At 38.4% G+C, this 20997-nt stretch overlaps 1 protein-coding gene and 1 pseudogene across 2 annotated transcripts in view; both read left to right on the top strand.

Moving 5' to 3' along the window:
* Nipal2 (NIPA like domain containing 2) overlaps positions 1-19449 on the top strand; it is a 73780-nt gene extending 54331 nt beyond the window's left edge. For both annotated transcript variants that reach the window (XM_046464948.2, XM_046464947.2), the window contains 5 exons: positions 6703-6838; positions 8709-8797; positions 14877-14940; positions 16051-16145; positions 17453-19449. In XM_046464948.2, the coding sequence (XP_046320904.1) occupies positions 6703-6838; positions 8709-8797; positions 14877-14940; positions 16051-16145; positions 17453-17565 (497 nt within the window). In that variant the 3' untranslated portion in view covers positions 17566-19449. The remainder of the gene's footprint in view (positions 1-6702; positions 6839-8708; positions 8798-14876; positions 14941-16050; positions 16146-17452) is intronic.
* LOC124107078 (U6 spliceosomal RNA) lies at positions 18198-18288 on the top strand (annotated as a pseudogene).
* Positions 19450-20997: the final 1548 nt, after the last annotated feature.

Here is a 20997-nt window from a genome sequence, read left to right as displayed (position 1 = left end):
CTATATTTTCATATATTGTCCCTCCTTTCTCCCTCTTCCCCTCCCACCCCACACACTCATATATACCAACACAAGGAGATATTGCTAAACATTTGGGAAATTCCCTTTTCAAATTTTTTTTTAACATTTATTTTTTTAGTTGTATTTGGACACCATACCTTTATTTATTTTTATGTGGTGCTGAGGATTGAACCCAGGGCGCACACATGCTAGGCGAGCGCTCTACCGCTGAGCCTCAAACCTAGCCCCCCTTTTCAAAATTTTATTTATAACCCTTTATTAACGTCTTCTTTACCAATAAGATGATCCATATGTTATGTATTGTTTTCTATGACTGTAGATTATACTTATACCATTGGACAAGCTGTAGCCACATGTAAATTAGGCACTGGGGTTTTCATTTTTCTATCTCATCAACTAGTTTTTTTCCTTTGTATTGGAGGATTTGTGTTTAAGAGAGTTACTTTTAGAAACGAATTCAAGTATGGTATTGATCAAGGGAACTCTGTATTTATTTTCTTTCCAAGTTACCAGGTAGGGAAAACAAAAGCAAATAACAAAAAGAAAATGTATATTGTATAGGAAAATATTGAAAATAAAGTAAATTTTAAATAGGACATAAAATTAGAAAATTATCAATCATGAGCATAAATGTAAATGGCATAAGTTTACATAGTTAAAAAAGAAAGATTCTCAAATTGAACTTCAGAGAAACTCTCAAATGGATATTGAAAAAGATTCTGAAATTGGATTCAGCCATTTGCCTGGGTACAGCTCTTTGAGAGTTTTCGAAACAGCTACCAGTCAGGCCTCTAGGGTGCTTCCTTCGCTGATCTCTCTTCACCAACCCTACCCCTGCCATGACTAGCACTAAACATTAATGCAGGGGGCCTCAGACCCCCACCTTTTCCCACTGGTCTTATTGGTTGTTAAATATTTTGGCTGTGTACATCAATTTTATCTAAAACAAGGTAACTCAGGTTGAAAACAGAAGAAAGGGATTAAGAGATTACTAAGTTAAAATCAAGGGCTGGGATTGTGGCTCAGTGCAGAGCACTTGCCTCCCACGTATGAGGCACTGGGTTCAATCCTCAGCTCCACATAAAAATAAATAAATAAAATAAAGGTATTGTATCCATCTACAACTAAATGTGTGTGTGTGTGTGTGTATCAATCAAGATGGAAAACATTAAATGTGACAAATGGGGGTAATCAATCAGTTCAGAAGAACATCATACATAATGTCCTAAGGAAAATCTGCAGAAAGATGCAAAAATGTATAAATAGAAATATAAGGGGAGAAGAGACTTAGCTCATGGACTTAAAGTCATATTAGAATCTCTAGTATTGAACTCCAAATCCTGGAAACAGAGAATATGCCTTCTTTCTACTGCCTGTGTATCATTTACAAAAGTTGATTATGTAATTGGCCACACACAAAATAATCCTTGATCAATTCCAGGAAGTTGAAAGGATACAGACCACATTCTCATGTCACAGTAAAATAAAAACAGAAAATAATAACAAAAATAAAAACCAGTAAAACCTTCCTACCTGGAAATGTTAAAAGTACTCTTAGGGCTGGGGTTGTGGCTCAGCGGTAGAGCCCTTGCCTAGCATGTGTAAGGTCCTAGGTTCAATCCTCAGCACCACGTAAGAAAATATAAAATAAAGGTATTGTGTACAACTACAACTAAAAAATAAATATTTTTAAAAAAGTACTTTTAAACTGCAGCTGGGCAAGGCAAGATTTAATTGTAGCACATACTTTTTAAATTACTATGCAAACACTTAATATTTAAACTGTAGGTAATGACTAATGCTGTATTCAGAGGAAATTAATTGCTTTTGATGTAAATCAAAGCATTCAGCTCAAGAAGTTAGAAAAAAACACTGAAATAAAGCTAAGGAAGGCAGAAGGGAACAATTGATAAAGACGAAAATGGATGAAATAGAAAACAGAAAAGCAATGAATTGAAAAATACACCCCAGAACAAGTTCTTAAAAGACAACTAAAAATAGATCCTCCATCAAGAAAAAAAATCACAGATACTCAGAAATAGAAATGAGAGACAGATGAATGGAAAGAGAGATGTACACACATATATACTTAATAAAACTTAAATTACTCATTTTAACATACAAAACTTAAATAAACTATTTTTTTAAAGAAAATAACTATGAAAGAAATACAGGGGTTGTTAAGAAGTCACATTCTAAAAAAGAACCAGGTCTAGACAGTTCCAAAGGTTCAAATATTTAAGGAACAGATTATTCTGATGTTACTGGAACTATTTGAGGACATTAGAAGAAAGCCTTCCCTTTTTAAACTATAATCAGATAAATACTGATCCCAAATCTGAAGAAGATAATACAAATATAGAACACTCTGAACTAATTTCACTGCCAACTATTGATGGAAAAATCCCAAGTGAAATATATTAGCAAGTGGAATCCAGAGCAAATAATACTTCATGACCAAGTGATCTTAATGAAACTGCTTCTTTTTCTTTTTAGCACAGCAACTTGTATTTACATTCTATATATGTGTTTAATGCATCATCTTTGAGTTTACCTTCCTTGCCAGATTAAGTTTGTGAATATAGAACTTGTCTTTTCTTTATAGTACATATACTCTACCTAGCTAAACCCAGTGAGCACACTATAAGTGTTTGAATTATTAACTAAAAAAGTATGATTCTTTAAGAAATCCATTACTATAGTTCATCATGTTAATGAGTCAAAAGGGAAATATTGAGATGTTGGTCAGATGGTACAAACTTTCAGTCATAGGACAAATGTGTTCTGGGGATTTGATGTATGACATGGTGCTGTGGTTATCAATACTGTATTGTGTATTTGAATTTTGCTGAGTGTATATATTAAATGTTCTCACCACACACACACACACACACACACACACACACACACACACACACACAAATGGTAACTGTGAAAGGCAATAGATGGGTTTACCAACTTAATTGTAATAATCATTTCATTAGATATGTAGAGTACATCATATATAGAGCACTGTATACCTTAACTTTATCAATTTTATATTTCAATGATGTCACAATAAACCTGGGAAATGTGTAATTATCTCAATAGGTGCTGAAAAGTCATGTTAAAGCTTATCCATTTCTAATTTTTAAAAACCTTAATGATGAATATCAGAGGTATCCTCATTACTATAAGAAATGAGAAAACAAGGTATCTACTCTTCACTGTGCTCCTCTTGCTGCTTGAGTATTTCACAGTGGGCATTAATGACTTTACAAGGAAAAACAATTATGAAAACCATGCGGTTACCTTGAAGAAAACATGTCTAGTGTCATATAAAATGGAAGAAGTAGCCCACGACGTTGTACCCACCTGCAGTGTGAGTGAAAGCACACACAAGGCAAAACCTGGGAATGAGGGAAAGGAAAGCACATGTAGGGTGTTTTCTTTATTGTTGCTGTAATATTTATCGTGTGACAGATGAAAATGGAATTTGAAAAAGAAATAGAACAATCAGGAAGAAAGAAAGCTGGCTTCTAGTGAGTTCCTTTCTCTTTTTATATATGCACATATATATGTACATGTGTATTTATATATGTGTTGAATCATAAATTGAAAACTTATAATTGTATGAATTTATGGGATATAAAGTGCTGTTATGATTTATGACTACAACGTGGAATAATTGAATTAGTTAACATATCCATCACCTCGATTCTTACCGTATCTTGTGATGAGGACAATTGAAATGTATTTTCTCAGCAATTTAAAAATGTTGACAAAATCTCAGTTAGGCCAGAGAAATACAGTGAGGAGGCGATAAAGAAAAGACATGTTCTGTCTTCACAAGAGAGTTTGTGTATTCATTTGGGTGTCCGAAGCTCTGTTGCAGTCTGTGGTCTCCTTTTATAGAGGAATCCAAAGCCTCTTACCACAGTTCTTCTGGCAGGGCAGGAGGCTGGGAAGGCTGGGAAGTCCTGCTCTATCCATAGCATATTCTTGTTGTCAAAGCAAAATAAACAAATGAAATATTGATGAATCTAAGAAGGAGACACTGATCTAGGATCTGGCCATCTAGGAAGTCTGTGGAACGGGATGAGGAACTAAGAAAACATTGAAAGGGCCAAATGTCAAAGACGGAGCCAGCCTATATGTTGGAGGAAAATGGTGCTGTGAGAATAATGAAAGGAATATATATTTATTGTTGAAAATTAAGAAAACAGAGAAAGATATAAAGAAAAAAATATTAACAATTGTGTTATGGGGCCCAGTACAACAGTATGCCTGGTGTTCTCTGCCAGGCAGTTTATCAGGATTTTTTAGAAGCCTCCTCACTGTCTTATTGTCAACACAGTAATTCCCTTCAGGTGATTTTCCAAAGGAAATAGGCAGAGTGATAGATTTATGTTCAAAAATATTCACTGTAGCCTCATTGTAATAGTAAAATAAAAGGGATTCAATTCAAATATCCAAAAATAGGGAATTGTCAAAATAAATTATACATTCATACAAAGGCATTCTTTATAGCAAATAAAAGTCAGGCTTTAGAAGAATACTTTATGGCATAGAAAATATTTAATCTTAATGGAAAATAGGTTCTAAGTAGTGTATGCCATATGATTTACATGTTATAATACATTCATACTTATGAATAGAAAAAATAATGATGAACCTGAATGTTAAAAAATGATTTGGGAGCAAGTATTGAGATTATAGATGATTTTAATTTTTCTTTCCAGGCTTTTCTGCATTTCCCAGTTTTTTAAAAATGAACATGTACACTTTTACAGATATTCCCAGTGCTATAGATAACAACTGACAGTATCTTAATGTAGGGGGGTTTTTTTAGCCATTTTCTGTGCATACATAAGCACTTTCTATTTATATGTGTATATAACATTAGAATTGCATGTTTCAAAATTGCATTACAATTTTTCATTTCCACCTATCCTCGTCAGTCCCCCGCCAAAAAAACTTCAAAGTACCTGACATCAGCTTAGAAACAGCTTGCAGTTACAATAGTGATTAATCAGTTGGTGTTTGAAAATATAAGGGTTATAGAAAGATAGTTTATTTAGCAGTTTAATAAATAATTCTAGTTTTGCTTTTGTTTTGTGTTCAAGTATAATTTAAAATCAGATGGTGGTTAAGTTAGATGACCTTTAAGTTCTTTGCAATCCTGAGGTTCAGAAGCTAATGGAACAGTGTGCTCAACTCCTCCATTAATTATCCCTTCGGGAGACCTGGCTATTCAGACCACAGGACTATAGCCATGTGGTGCTCCAATTCCAGGCAAACTATTTTAGGAGGAAATCAAGGTCCCTAAAGAGCTGACCTACAAACTTAAGCCATCAAGTGATATAGGGATCTCTATAGATATTTAAAATTCCTAGATTAGCTCAGACATGACTATTGTCATAATCAGTCAGATATGACATCTGAAATACGTAAGACCCGTCAAAAGACATCTGAAGATGGAGAGGGGACTGTTTTTTTAAGGGCCTCTTTGTTCTGATTGGGGGGTTTGTTTTTAGAATTTATTACCTGGTCTCCTCCGCTTATTAGGACTTTTAATTGGAAGAAAATACCTAATTTGGAGTGTACCCTAGAGTCCTTCAAGTTAAAGTACATTTTCAGATTTTGGAAAAGAAAATTATGGGAGGCTCTTCTTGGTTGGCCTTCACGTACTATTTTAAACATATTTATATATATATATATATGAAGAAATAATACCATTCCAAAAGCTAAAAGGAAGAAACTCAGCTGTATTGTGATCAGGTAGCTCAACAGCATCAAAGGGAGTATTTCTCCTTCACTTGCCTTTGACTTTTGATTTCACCTAAAAATTAATTTTGAACTTTCTTTAGATTTCAGCTAAACCAAGGAATTTTTGGAACAGTAACTTGAGGGAACCTGAGACAGAAAGAAAGCACTAGGGTCCTCCTACAGAAGTGTGGGGAGAAAATGCTCATTGCTTTCACAGTGATAGGACCTGGTCATTTTTCTTAATTAGCATGTGGAACCTATGAAAAATTTGTTCACGTAAGGATGGGTCTCTGTTTAGCACAGAAAATATATGATGTTGTTTATGTAAGTCTTGGATTTAAGGTTCACTCTGAGAAATGACACCTCAGCTCCTGTCCTGCTTCCAATTATTGTCTTTGTCGAAAACCATTTTTAATGCAACCTCTAGGCATGTCCTAACAAAAAGACTCACACATATACTTCAGACAAGTCTCAGGAAACGAGGAATGTGTCGCTTTCCACTTCCCTGTCTTCACATCTATTTGGCTTTAAATTTTTCCCATAGTTTGATAGATATTTTCCCACAAATGTCAGATGGACAGTCTGAACTCTCTCACCTCCCCCATCCCTGTTCTTGCCCTTCCCATCTACTAGTGATTATAATCTCTGCAGAACCCTTTCAACAGCACTGAAAAATAAGCATCTTGTTCCGAAGATAAAAGCACCCCGTCCACAGATCTTGAGCTGATCTAAACAAATTTAAATTCCAGCACAGCCTGAGGAACAAAAGGGGCTGCTTGCGGAGGGTCACTTCTTCCCCTGCACCTTTCACAACAGTTTTCACTCTTAAAGCACAATTGCCACACATGCTACTCCACCACAGAAACTCAAGATACGTATCTATAATTCTGCCTCAAATATGTACTTTATTTGTGTTTTTGTTTTCTTTTCCAGCCTCATTGACTGTTATTTCAGTGAAAGCCGTCTCAGGCATGATCACTTTTTCTGTGACGAATAAAACGCAACTAACTTATCCCATCTTCTATATCATGTGTATCATCATGATAGCATCTTGTGTTTTCCAAGTCAAGTAAGTTAGCTTCTACATACTCACTAATCTTTCAACATTCCTGTGCTTCCTTCTCCAAGCGTTAATCTTCATTGGCTTCAGATGATAATTAAGATGAGCTGCAGTGGATTTCTAAGGGTGAAGGACCTGCAGCTTATCCGAAGCCATCATGCCTTGCTTTGTCCTTCGCATACAATAAGAAGTTTTTACTGAGCATCGCCTTCATGTCTTGTGCTTTCTAAAATATGGTCATAATCCAGCTAAGTGCGCTTTGATGCTTTCCTGATGCTCTTCTGCTTGTAATTAATATCCATCGTACACAGGTTGTCATTAGCAATAAATCAAAGGGGCAGGTCCACGTCCAGGATTTCATTCTAAATATAGGAAATACGTGAACCCTTCACCTTCATTTCTTAGCTCATGCTCATTAATTGCCCAGAGATGGACAAAACCAGACATTTGGCCGGGAGGAAAATCCTTTCCCCAGAATTCTGCATCTTTGGCCAGAATTTTCTTTGCACCCATGGGATTGCAGAGTGATTGTTTTATGTTTCTCTTGGGTCCTAATAGTGGTGACATGGAACATTTTTAATTTCTGCTTTTCTCTGCCCCCACCTCCCTCTGCCCTAATCACTCCCTCTCTGTTTCACGTAGTGCTTATGCCTTTGCCTGCTAGGCCCTCTTGAGTTGGCCAGAGAGTTTTCTATTCACCCCCAATGCTACACCAAAGGACCACCCAGTGCCAGCCAGGAAATCAGAGCTCAGAACACGACTGATGCCTTCTGTGAAGTCTCCCTGTTATGGGCTGGATATAGCCCAGTGCCAAGGCCTCTGGAGGGTTGCTGGAAGAGCCCAGCACACTCACTGTTTTATCATTTCCTTACAAGACTGAGTATGTTTGTAATATCATATCTTGCCATTTTGTTTCTTCTCTCTTTCTTCTGAATTAATCAGTACTGCTACAGTATCTTTTGGGATTTAATGATTAGTATCATTGTCCTTATCTTAGCTTCGGTGACTTAAAAAGCACACACCGCGGAAGGTAAACTTCATCCTGTTGCCCTTGCTTCAGTCCCTGTGCCTGTCGCACTGTAGAACTGTGGTTAAAAGAGTTGCTGTGTTTGGACATATAGGTGAATATGCACGCAACGTGTACACACATACATATTCCTGCAGTTATATGGCCCTCCATACATGTATGTGTACACACACACACACACCTCGGCTCTACCCACAAAGGTTTTTTGTTGTGTTGTGTTGTGTTGTGTAGTTGCCCTAGAATAGGACCTAAGCGTTAGTGCTTTTTTAAAGCATCCAGGTGATATCCATGCAATTCACTGCTTTAGAAAAGTCTAGTCCTCGTCAGGGCAGCACAGCACAGAGCGGGAACCTGAATTCCTGTTGGTGGCCAGAGTGAGAAGCTGAGCTCCCACATGTGCTCTGCAGCTGGAGCACTGAGCATTGTTTTTGAAACATTAAACATTCTTTTACTTCTCCATCTTCTTTCTTGGCACGTGGCATGTCAATGGATAGCTATACTATTCCCCAGATATGATATTTAACAGATTCAAGGGTCTATCCTAATGAATCAGCCCCAGTATGATACTGGTCCAGCAGCTTGAATCGCTTCCAACTCAAACTTCTGTGGCCTCAGAATATGATTAATTGCTTTTCATTGTTACTGTTGTTGGTTTAAACAGACCATAAAACCTGACATCTGATCTCATACATCAGATGCACATAAGCTATGACTGCTGATTGGAAATGCCCTTTCCCTGCACTTCCTTTCCCTTTGTAGTTGTGGCTACAGAACATGCATTTCTTGAAGTTATTGTTAACTTATTGCTAAGCTTCTCTAAGCCCAAGCTCTAGTAAGTACCTTCTGCTCTAGGTTCCTGAATCAAGCCACGAAGCTCTACAACACGACAGCAGTGGTGCCCGTTAACCATGTTTTCTTTACAACCAGCGCCATCATCGCAGGTGAGTTTTGGCTTTCCCCACATAGGTTATTCCACCCCCACCTGCATAAGTGAAGTTTCTTTCAGGGTAAATAAGAGATCAAGAAATGGTTAGGTTATAGGAAACTAAGGAGCCCATGTCCCCCACACCCAATGTCTGAATTTCCTCCACGACATCCTCCAGGATGGGCTATTCTACAGGCTGTGAATGCTACCCAGTGCTCTTTGTCACCTGAGACAGCTCTTATTCAGAGAGTTCTAATTATTAGAAAGTGTTGCCCGGCACAGTGGCACACACCTGTAATCCCAGTGGCTCAGGGGGGTGAGGCAGGAGGATCATGAGTTCAAAGCCAGCCTCAGCAAAAACGAGGTGCTAAGCAACTCAGTGAGACCCTGTCCCTAAATAAAACACAAAATAGGGTTGGGGATGTGGCTCAGTGGTCGACTGCCCCTGAGTTCAATCCCTGGTACCTGCATCCCCCACCCCCCCAAAAAAAAGTGTTTCCTTATACTGGACCTGAAATCAGTGTATTTTTATTATTTTTTTTAGTTATACATGGACATAATATCTTTATTTTGTTTATTTATTTTTTTATGTGGTGCTGAGGATAGAACCCAGTGCCTCACATGCGAGAGGCAAGTGCTCTGCCACTGAGCCACAACCCCAGCCTCGGAAATCAGTTTTATTGAAAATTCAAGACAGTCATCTTTGTTCTGTTCCTGGGTGTCTTCTCCTTACTAGCTCTGCTGATAATCAAAGCAACCAAAAGCCCTCTTGAGTCTTGTCTCTGAGCCAGACTTCCTCAATTTCATGAACTCTTCCCTATATGCCCCTCACCAGCTTGATCAGAGAGTGGAGTCGCAAAACCAATTTAGCATTCCAGGCAAGGAGAGACAGATAAGCATGGAAATTACTGCCTTCAGTGTTCCAGCCTCCATATTTCTTCTTTTACAGTTTTTATATTTTGGTGAAGAGGTTGTTTTTTTTTTAACATTACAGATGCAATAGTGTTCAAAAGTACAAATTTAAAACTTGGTCCAAACTAAAATACAGTAAATTCAAATAGATCCCTTCTAAATTTAATACTGATATGCCCTAGTTCCTTGGCTTATTTACCACCTTCTCATCCTAGGAGTTTATTTCTCTAAAATTTTGTATTTTGGAAGTAATTGGGGATTACCTGCTTCTGAATTGGTACATCTTTGTTCTTATCTCATGGCCAACAAATGTGACTGCCATTGGACAGGGGTTTTTTTTTTTCTTTCTTTTTTAAGTAATAATGTATTTTCTGTTTCCCAAAATTGAACTTTTTATTTAAAGAAAAATTATATCCCAAGACATCTAAATTTTTTTTCAGTATTTTGCACTTCCTGATAAAAGATAGTGAGAAAAGATTGTATACTGTTATGTCCTAGAATTACTGGAAAGTAAAAATTAGACCCAAAAGAGTTATAGACAGGCTGATATCCAACCTAATAATTACCATAAATATGCAGAAAGATGGGTAAAGAATGCAGTTCCCTGGCTGACGATCTTCTAGGAGGGCAGCAGGGCTGGGTCTCAATACTCAACACATGGAGTAATTGGTGAGTCGGGGAGGCTGGGACTTTGGGAGCATTGACAGTTCTTCTTATGTTACAGGTAGAATGGAAGTGAAGCTTCTCAACTAACTTCTCTCTGCCTCTGTCACAGGGCATAGCTTAAAGTTAAATATTTGCCTACTAAATTAGTCAACTTTTGCTTGTTTGTTTTATTTCAATAGCCAGTGCCGATGAGGCTACACTATCAGAGACACCCTCCTGAGGTTGGGTAGATGGTCCCAGCTCCCTAGAACTCAGGTCCATAGTTTTTATCAAGGCCTTACAAATGTTTTATACTCTACAATTCTACAACTCAAAATAAAAACACAAATGACCTGATTTTAATGTTCATAGCAACTCAATTCACAATAGCTAAGCTATGGAACCTAGGTGCCCTTTAATAGATGAATGGATAAAGAAAATGTGGTACATATACACAATGGAATATTATTCAGCCATAAAGAAAAATGAAATTATGGCATTTGCCAGTAAATGGGTGGAGTTGGAGGCTATCATGCTAAGTGAAATAAGCCAAATCCCCAAAAAACCAAAGGATACTGACTCACAATAGGTGGGGGGAGGGGAGCAGGGGGATTGGAGGTTCACTGAATTGGGCAGGGGGGAATGGTGGGAAGGGAGCGAAGATAGGGGGATAGGAATGGAAAGACAGTAGAATATCAGACCTAACTTTCCCATGTTCTATATGAATACACAACCAGTGTAACTCCACATCATGTACAACCACAAAGAATGGGAAGTTATATTCCATGTATGTATGATATGTCAAAATACATTCTACTGTTATGTGTACCTAAAAAGAACAAATTAAAAAATGATTGACATAAAATTACCATGTAACCTATTGAGCACAGTGGCATACACCTATAGTCCCACAGCTTGGGAGGCCGGGGCAGTAGGATAGCAAGTTCAAAGCCAGCCTCAGCAACTGAGCAAGGCCCTAAGCAACTCAGAGAGACCCTGACTCAAAATAAAAAATAAAAAAAGTGCTGGGTATGTGGCTCAGTGGTCAAGCGCCCCTGAGTTCAATCCCCAGTACCAAAAATCAAAAACATAAAAAAACACCATGTAATGTAACAATTCTACTTCTATGTCTGTAACAAAAAAAATGGAAACATAACATCCACCAAAAATATTTTATACCAAGGTCAGAGAAGCTTTATTCATAATAGTCAAAAAGTAAAAACAACCCAAACATATGAACAGATGAGCACAATGTGTTCTCTGAATGCAATGGATATCACTGGGCTGTAAAAAGGAATGTAGGGCCAAGACATGCGACAGCACAGACAGCCTCTGAAAACATTATCATGAGTTAAAGAAGCCAACAAGAGTACATAGTAGTAAAGATTCCATTTATGTGAAATGTCCAGAATAAGAAAATCCTCACAAAGTAAATTAGTGGTTGCCCAGGGCTGGTGGTGGTGGCTGTTGTAGTGGTAAAGGGGAATAACTGCTAATGGGGTGCTGAGTTTCTCTTGGGAATGATGAAAATGTTCTTTTTTTTTTTTAACTGGGGATTGAACCCAGGGACACTTTACATTGAGCTACATCCCCAGCCCTTTCTAATATTTTATTTTAATTTTGAGTCAGGGTCTCACTAAGTTGCCCAGGCTGACCTTGAACTTTCAATCCTTCTGCCTCAGCCTCCCAAGCTGCTGGGACTACAGGAATGTGCCACCATCCCTGGCCATGACCAAAAAAAAAAAAAAGACCTGATTTTGAAATGCACAAAGGATTGTTTAAATAGATGTTTCTGCAAAGAAAATATAAAATGATCAACAGGCATTGCTGAAAATATGTTCAACATCACTAATCATCAAGGAAATGCAAATCAAAACCACAATCAGATATCACTTCACATCCATTAGAATAGCTGCTATTAAAAACAGAAAATAACAAGCATTGGAGAGGATATGGAAAAATTAGAACTCTTGTGCATCCTTGGTAGAATATAAAATGGTACATCTGTTATAGAAAATAGCATGGCAAGTTCCTCAAAAATATTTAAAAATTGGATTACCATATAGTCATCAATTCCACTTGTGGGCACATACCCAGAAGAATTGAAAGCAAGGTCTTAAAGAAATTTGTAATATCTATGTTCATAGCAGCAGTGTTCAGAATAGCAAAAAGGTAGAGATGGCCCAAGTTCTCATTGACAGATGAGTAGATAAACAAAATTTGGCATATACATACAATGGAATACTATTCAGCCTTTGACTAGAGGAGATTTTGATACACATCAAACCACAAATAAATCTTGAGGATGTTGTTCTATGTGAAGTAAGTCATAAAAAGAAAAATACTATTCCACTTATCTGAGGTATCTAAAAATAGTCAAATTCCTAGAAACAGAAGATAGAATGGTAGTTGCCAGGGACTGGGGGAAAGAGGAAATGGGGAGTTGTTTAATGGGAATAGGATTTCAATTTCAAAAGGAAAAGTTCTGGAAATTGGTTGTGCAACAATGTGAATATGCTTAACACTGCTGATCCATACATCTACAAATGATTAAGGTGGTAAATTTTATATTATTTACATTTTACTACAATTTTTTGTTTGAGATGGAGTCTTGCTGTGTTGCCTTGCCTGATCTTGAACTCACAATCCTCTCATCGCAACCTCCCAAGTAGCTGGGATTACATACATGTGCCACTATACCTGGCTTACTTTTTTTTTTTCCTTTGGTACCAGGGATTGAACTCAGGGGCACTTGACCACTGAGCCACATCCCCAGCCCTATTTCGTATTTTATTTAGAGACAGAGTCTCACTGAGTCACTTTGTGTCTCACTTTTGCAGAGGCTGGCTTTGAACTCTTGATCCTCCTGTCTCAGCTTCCTGAAACGCTGGGATTACAGGTGTACACCACTGCACCAGCTTTACTTTGTTGTAATTTTTTAAAATACAATGTGTGGGGCTGGGGATGTGGCTCAAGTGGTAGTGCGCTGGCCTGGCATGCGTGAGGCACTGGGTTCTATCCTCAGCACCACATAAAAATAAATAAAGATATTGTGTCCACCTAAAACAAAAAAAATAAATATTTAAAAAAATAAAAAATAAAATAAAATGTGTTTATACTCTTTGAAACAGAAATTCCATTTCTAGAAACCAATTCTAATGACAAAAAAAAAAAAATCAAAACACTGGGGGAAATGTGTAAAAGAAGTTCATTGCTTATTACTAAAGAACAAGCAATTAGAAACAACTTAAACTGTCCTCAGAAATGAATATTATGGTGCATTAGTTTAGAATAACATGGACACAATAAAATGATTATGAAGAAGTATGTAATAATATGGAAGATGTTTCAGAAATATTCATCCAGTTCTAATACTCATTAGAGCTGGATGTGGCTTCTTTCTGTAAGAAGTCCATTCTCAGAGTAAGGAGATAAGGTTGAGGCTGAGAAAACTTTGTCTCCTGTGAGCGGGACTCCTCTTGTTCACAGTGGGGTCTCCATCACCCCCAACAGCAGTGCACAGGAGACACTTGGTAAGTACTCATTGACTGGCTAACAAAGCTAGCTCCCAACACAAAAACTGATTCCAGGTGCTTCATACATTAAGGATGTCTTGTTTGACAAAACCCTACAAAGGTTTTAGGACCTTAAACTAACAAGAAATCATTGAGACCAACAGGGAGAGAAGAAAAGGTCCTCAAAATAAATCCTACATGCTTGCTTGCCATCTCCTAGGAAGGGAGGCCAGAAGGAGGACATGAGAGCAGTTAGCAGAGGAAAATGGAGCAGGGGCAACACCCCAGTGGCCAGTGTTTTCCTGTACCTGTATGGGCATGTGACCAGGCTGGCAGACCACAGGGCATAGCCAAGAGTGACAGAGGGGCTACAGCTGCTGGCCTGAGGTGGGCCTGCCATGTCAGTGACCCCATGGTTCACCCAGACTCTCAGGCCAGGTGCTGACCCTGATCTAAAATCGTAGGTGGGATATGGTCACTAGACTTTTGTTCTCTTGTATATTCTGGTGAGAAATTCTTGGACTGGGTAATTCTGTGCCTGGCTTGCAAAAGTTATGTCAAGCCAGGCACAGTGGGGTGCGTCTGTAATCCTAGCAACTTGAGAGTCTGAGGCAGAAAGATCACAAATTTAAAACCAGCCTCAGAAACTCAGCAACTTAGTAAGACCTTGTCTCAAAATAAAATAAAAAGGACAGAAGATACAGCTCAATGGTAAAGCACCCCTTGGTTCAGTCCCCAGTACCAAAAAAAAAAAAAAAAGAAAAGAAAAGAAAAGAAAACCTTTTGTCAATTGTGTTGATTTTATAATAATTATAATCATATTACATAAAATCTACAAGTCTCTGTTCCTTTGGAATAATTTTAAATGTAAGTGTGGCATGCAAATTTTTTTAAAAATAAACTACTGAATGTGCATTTTAAGGATAGCCGTATTTAGATATATTTACATAATTCTAGAAATAATGTGTAACTATTGTAAATACTCCTACCCTAAAATTAATTCTGTATTCTATTCCTATATAGGTATCGTATTTTACCAGGAATTCCGTGGTGCCGCTTTTCTCACTGTATTTATATATCTTTTTGGGTGAGTAAATGCCTCAGAAGTAAGGTATGTGAAATTCTATTACTTTTAATAGGATTTTTGGCATTGCACCTGAAGTATAGAAAATTGGAAAATAATGTAAGAAACACCAGTTTCCTGCACTCCTAAAAGAAACATATTTTTCAACTTAACACCTTTCACAGGGCTCAGTGTCTTTGGCTTTTGATTTAGGTATCTCCCTGAGGGTCCTAAAGCATTGGTGATTTTCAGTGCCAGCCAAAGTTGAGATAAACTCACTGGCCTTTGTAGTTACTCCACCTTTTACTACTGTACCAGACCTACCTCGCCCTTGGGAACCCCGAGATTAGATCTCAATTAGAGGATGCTTCAAGGATCACCTGGAATAAAAGACCAAGACTGGAGCAGATCCCTAGATTTGGACCTAGGAGCATCAGGTCGATCCATTCCTCTCTTGTGTTAGAGTGGCCAGCTCCATGCTTCCTAGAAATCTGAGGGACACATCACTAGCCTTGCTGGCATACAGAGCAGAACCTTGACAAGATACAGCCAATGTATAGAAGCTTCCATTGGCTTCAAGTGGCATTCCATTAGCGCTTCCTGCTTCTTGATCTGGTATTCAGCATGACCATTGTTATGCAAACTTGAGCCTAAACTATTTTCAGCATAGGAAACCATCTATCTTGAAAATTCAATTTCATAAGACATTTGGGCGAGGCCAAACTTCTGGGGTCTGGAAACTATGACTACTCTTATGGCCAAGGACAACGAGATTTCTTAGAAAATTAAGGAATAAATTGTTTTCGCACTTGTGTTTGCATGCCAGTAATGGGTCTGGGCATGCATGGATAGAAAACGAGACCTAGTGTCTACCCAAAGGGCTTAGCGACTGAATTAGCCTCCAGATGGTAAAAACCTGGGGCAGAGATTTATTGGAAGCTGCCCAAGTCTTGGTTCTGGGTACAAATATTATTGGCTCCAACCATTAAGACAACTTCTAGGCAGCTTACCATGAGAAGCAGGATAAACAAAACTGATGGAATTTATGTCATCATGTAGGATATGGAGCTCAGTTATTTAATACCATGAGCTGTTTCAGTGTTCCTGTGTTCTTTATTAATATTTTTCTTACAGGTGCTTTCTGTCATTTCTTGGGGTGTTTTTGGTCACAAGAAATCAAGAAAAGGAACATCTGCAACAGCCCTATATTGATTTTGGAGATATTCCTGGTAAAAATATATAAATATATTCTCTCGTTTATAATAGAAGCTTTTATCCTTATAAGTTAACAATTGTTGGCATTATTTGGTGGTATGGAGTTAATATAAAACATAATTCTTACCCTCAAAAAAAGTATACTTAATGATGAAGCAAAGGTGATGTTTTCAGTGTAAATGTTAATAATAATTTATGGAATGTCAGTTTTGCATAGATCTGGGGATTTAGGGATTTTTTTTCCTTAGAGTGTAAAAAGATAGGGGAAACATGTGGGGAATGGCTACCAACAGCAGATCCCTGCCACTTGGAGAGGCTTTGGAGATACATATAAGGACTGAAGGTTAGGCTGCTAAAGAACATCACTCCTAGGGGAGACTGAGGTGGCCTGTGAACCATGTGCCAAAAGTGACATCGTCACAGCCTCCGGAACAGGAGGGCTTCTCCCCCTTGTCCCCTCATGCATCTAGATTGGGTTAACATGCATCCTCTTTCCAGTTCTTCTTCCCTCACATTCACCACTTTGCTAGGGATTTGGGGCGACCTCTCCCTGGCTTGCTTCTCTCATTTCCAGGTAGGAAATCGATTCTCCACCATTCAGTTCGTACCATATCTTTAGGCAAAACCCACTAAAGCCCCATCCCTAAGACTGAGAAATCATGGCCCTGGGCAATGAATTCTGTGTTCTTTTTTCTGTGTGAGCCATCTTATCAGCCAAAAAGCATTCTGTGCAATAATAGGCATCTGTGACAAGAGTATGCATTAGAGACAACTTGTTTGGGAACCAAACCCAGGATGTGGGGAACACTTCAAATTGCATTCCATGAAAACATTAGACTGTCAAAGCGTAGGAAGGCTCTGATTGTCCACACCATTATTTTTAATTCTGTTTTCCACTTCATAAAGCCCCATATATAGGAGCAGCTTTTGAAGGCTCCATTAAAGTCAGTTTTTCTGTGTTGTCATATGCTTTAGACTAGACATGGAAAAGAGGACAAAGCCCTGGGGAGAAAGGTTTGGAGATGAGTGAGTGCTTCACATGAATCTCCTGACTGGCCAACCAATTTCCATGCCCAGCATGGGGTCGGAGACAGCTCTGTCACATGGACAGTGCGTGACCACACACCAAGTGACAGGGACTTCCTTGGGCCTTTCTTCCTTGATGGTTATCTTTTCTGTTTAGAGGGTGACCACATAGTACTTTAAAAATAAATAAATAAATAAAGGGGAATAAAATGTGGCCTAGACCAAAGAGAAATTATTAGGATTTTTTTCATCCGTAAGGCTCAAAAGATTTTTTCTATGATTATTATCTCCACAGGGAAACAAATGTTGGACAAAATACAACCAGATTCAAATGGCTTATCCTATGGAACCTTGCCTGATGGAAGTGACTCAACAAAGAGCCAAAGTGGAGAGAAGAAAGAGGTCTAAAGTGCCGAGAGGGATGGCTGTTGGCCTGTTATTCGATACCACCTTTTTAAAAAATTGCACATGTTCAATATGTGTCAGCAGCTATTTCATGCTGACATGTGCTCACATTCGTTTCAGTCCTTCCCCACTGTGGACAATCAGAGCCTTCCTACACTTTGACAGTCTAATGTTCTCGTGGAATGTAATTCGAAGTGTTCCCCACACCCTGGAACTCTCCCTAGTGATCATCTAACCAGCTAGATCTTAATTGGGCCCTGACTGCTCAAGCAGGAATGTCACACAAAAATGTGCCTTCGCAATCCGGTCATAGGAGGCATAGGTTGCTTCTCCCACGTGGCTTGTAGGCTATTGCTTGGCTTCAAAAGACCCCTTAGCCTGGCAATGTCAGTCCTGAAAGAAAGTTCTAGGGTACCTTTTATGAGCCTCCCATACAGAGCTCCCCTTTTCATTCCTGAATTAGAATGGCAACTCATCTTTTCTGAAAACTAACACTTAAAATCCTCCTTTGAAAAGAAAGGACCTCTTTAAAATGAGAATTTATAAGTGGCATTCTGCAGTGGTACCATACTAGAATTCAAAGACTGGTATGGCGGACTTTTTTAAGCCTAAAAAAAAAAAATTTAAATAGGACTGTGCTCATTTCCATAACACATCTTCTAAAATTAGAACAGTACAGAGCATGGCCCCTGGGCAAGGATGACAAATGAATCTGTGAAATGTTAAGGGGGGGGAAGTGAATTAGGACTAATGGTTGTTTATTTTTAATAAAAATGTAGAATGATGGTATTTTCTTCAGCCATATGGACCTATTATACTTGAATTGAAACTGAAGAAAAACTATATTCTGTGCCTTTAACTGTTACAGATTTTACGATTTATCAGGTAGGTTTACGTTTTAACTTTCAAAACAAGTGTCAAAGCTCACATTTGGATTCATAGTGATATTTGCACTATACTCCATTTCTTCCTCAAGTCATTGTCTCAAACCTAGTGGATTCTTCTAGGAAGGTTATGACGGGAGACCTGGCTTTCAGCCTTTTGGGAGAGGGGATTTAACCCAGGTGCAATTTACCACTGAGCCACATCCCCAGCCCTTTTTATTTTATATTTTGCTTAGTAAGCAATCACTAAATTGCTTAGGGCCTTCCTAAATTGCTGAGGCTGGCCTCGAACTTGTGATCCTCCTGGCTTAACCTCCCAAGCCATTGTGCCTGGCTGGATTTCAGCTAGTTAAATCTGCCCAGTAGTGCTCCTGTGCCCTTAATGGCTTTTCTGCTGCTATTAATGCCAGGTCTACTAAGATAGTTCGCAGGTAGAATCCATAGTAATATCTGTTGTTTATAATCTACCTAACGTTTAAATGAGAAGAAAAGAGGAAGACTTAATTGTAATCAAATAATGAAGCCCTATCCCTAATGATATTTCAAAACCTTCAGATCATTCCTGACCTGTCGAGTCTGATATTGTTCCAGCCAATGGTCTCTCACTAGTGTAGGAGTTCAACTCAGAGCTAGGGGGATTGCAATCTTAACTGCTTTTAGTTTTATTCTTCATCCTAACCTATACTCATTTATGGGATGAGGAGGTACCAGGGATTGAACTTGGGGACACTTAACCACTGAGCCACTGTTTTGTATTTCATTTAGAGACAGGGTCTCACTGAGTTGCTTAGTGCCTCACTTTTGTTGAGCCTGGCTTTGAACTTACGATCCTCCTGCCTTAGCCTCCCGAGCCGCTGGATTACAGGCATTTGCCACTGTGCTGGCCTAACCTATAATCTTTTTCTTTATTCTGAAGCTTTTTATTATAAAATAAAGGTCTGCTAAAATATAGAAATGGATTAAAAGAATGTAAAATTAAACCATAATTTCCTTATTCTAAAAACAGATTTGTGTGAATAATTCCAGAAAATTTCTATGCTAACCCATACTGTTGACCAGACTGGCCAAAATTAGCCACAAAGAAGAGAGATGCAAATCTATCAGCAGTGTACAAAAAATAGCCCGGAGCCCGTGTGTGCCTGGCCTCTGAACTCCTGGTAACAGTTTTTGCCATTGAGGAAAGTGTCCCATGGTTCAGAGTCAGCAGTTGTCTAATTTACGGCACGTTGTGCTGAATGGGCACGGCATGTTGACGCTGGGAGGCACAGCTGAGAAGTGTGTCTGGGGCCGTAAACTACAGCTTTCTGGTGAATCTTGAAACTGGTTAGGATTGGGAAACAATTAGACTGAAGAGTTTTACTTGAAGTAGGACTCCATTTATAGCTAGAGTGCACAGTTTTGAATATTGTATAATTTTGCAGACACAAGCACAGCACCAGTATTTACGGGCCACCAACACTATTAAAAGTACTAAAAAATGACATTGACTTATATAATCCAGCAATGCTTTAGAAATCCAGATTACATAGAAAATACACTCAGATCTAATTTTATTTTCCATATTGGTGCCCCAAAGTAAGGTGAATAGTAGGAGTTTTAGTGTACTGACTTGTGGGATTTTTAAAAGTACTAGTGCATGACAACAACCAAAACCAATCTAGTCCTCCCTTGGCATGTAAGTTGGGGACCTTCAGCCAACATTTGGCTCATCTGACTATTTGTCTAGACCAGTGATTGGCAAACTTTTTCAGTAAAAACTCAGAGAGTAAATATTTTGGGGTCTGCGTTGTCCATACGATGTCTATCCCAAATACTCAACTCTGCCATTGTAGCACAAAAGCATCCGCAGACAATATGTAAACAAATGAGCATGGCTATGCTCCAGTAGAACTTGATTTATAAAAATACACCAATCCCTGGGCTATAGTTTGTCAACCCTTGATCTAGACTCCTCTACCCTTGCTCTGCAAGTTTTTTCTATTTCTTGGACATCGAAGATTTTTAAAAATAACGTTTCATTGTTCATGATAAATCAGAAACTATGGGAGTGTTTTGATAGTTACATTAGGGTCTTTTTTCTCATTTAAGAAATAAATGAGAGCACGAGTTTATTCTTGGAGTTCAAGTTTCTCACTTTGGAAGGCAGTGATTATTTTGCAAACACCACTCATTATACTGGAAGAGCCTCTCCAATCCCACACCCCAAGTTGATATCTTTGTACATTACCTTTTATGTAGTAAACTAAAGCAGAGATCTTTACCATCTGATTGTTTTTCAGTTTAAATGTTGGTTTTTCTGATTGCTGTAAGACGTTCTTTACCAGAATCCCTTGAAAACTAATGCAAGAAAAAATTTCTCAGGCAGCAGCTCAGAATGTACACACACACACACACACACACACACACACACACAGTCCTGGAGATTCCATTCTGTGGCAGAAAAGAGAAGAGACAGATTTCACAAATGAGTGCAATTTCAGTGCTATTAAAGAGTAATGGTGGTAATGTGTAAGTCTGGCTCCAAAGGAAGCAGGTGCCATTGTGGCCATGA

This window comes from Marmota monax, unplaced genomic scaffold (genome assembly GCF_021218885.2).
Source record: "Marmota monax isolate L192 unplaced genomic scaffold, Marmota_monax_Labrador192_F-V1.1 WCK01_AAM20220418_F8-fsc00003, whole genome shotgun sequence".
Taxonomy (NCBI): Eukaryota; Metazoa; Chordata; class Mammalia; order Rodentia; family Sciuridae; genus Marmota; species Marmota monax.
This window is presented reverse-complemented; position numbering and strand designations above follow the sequence as displayed.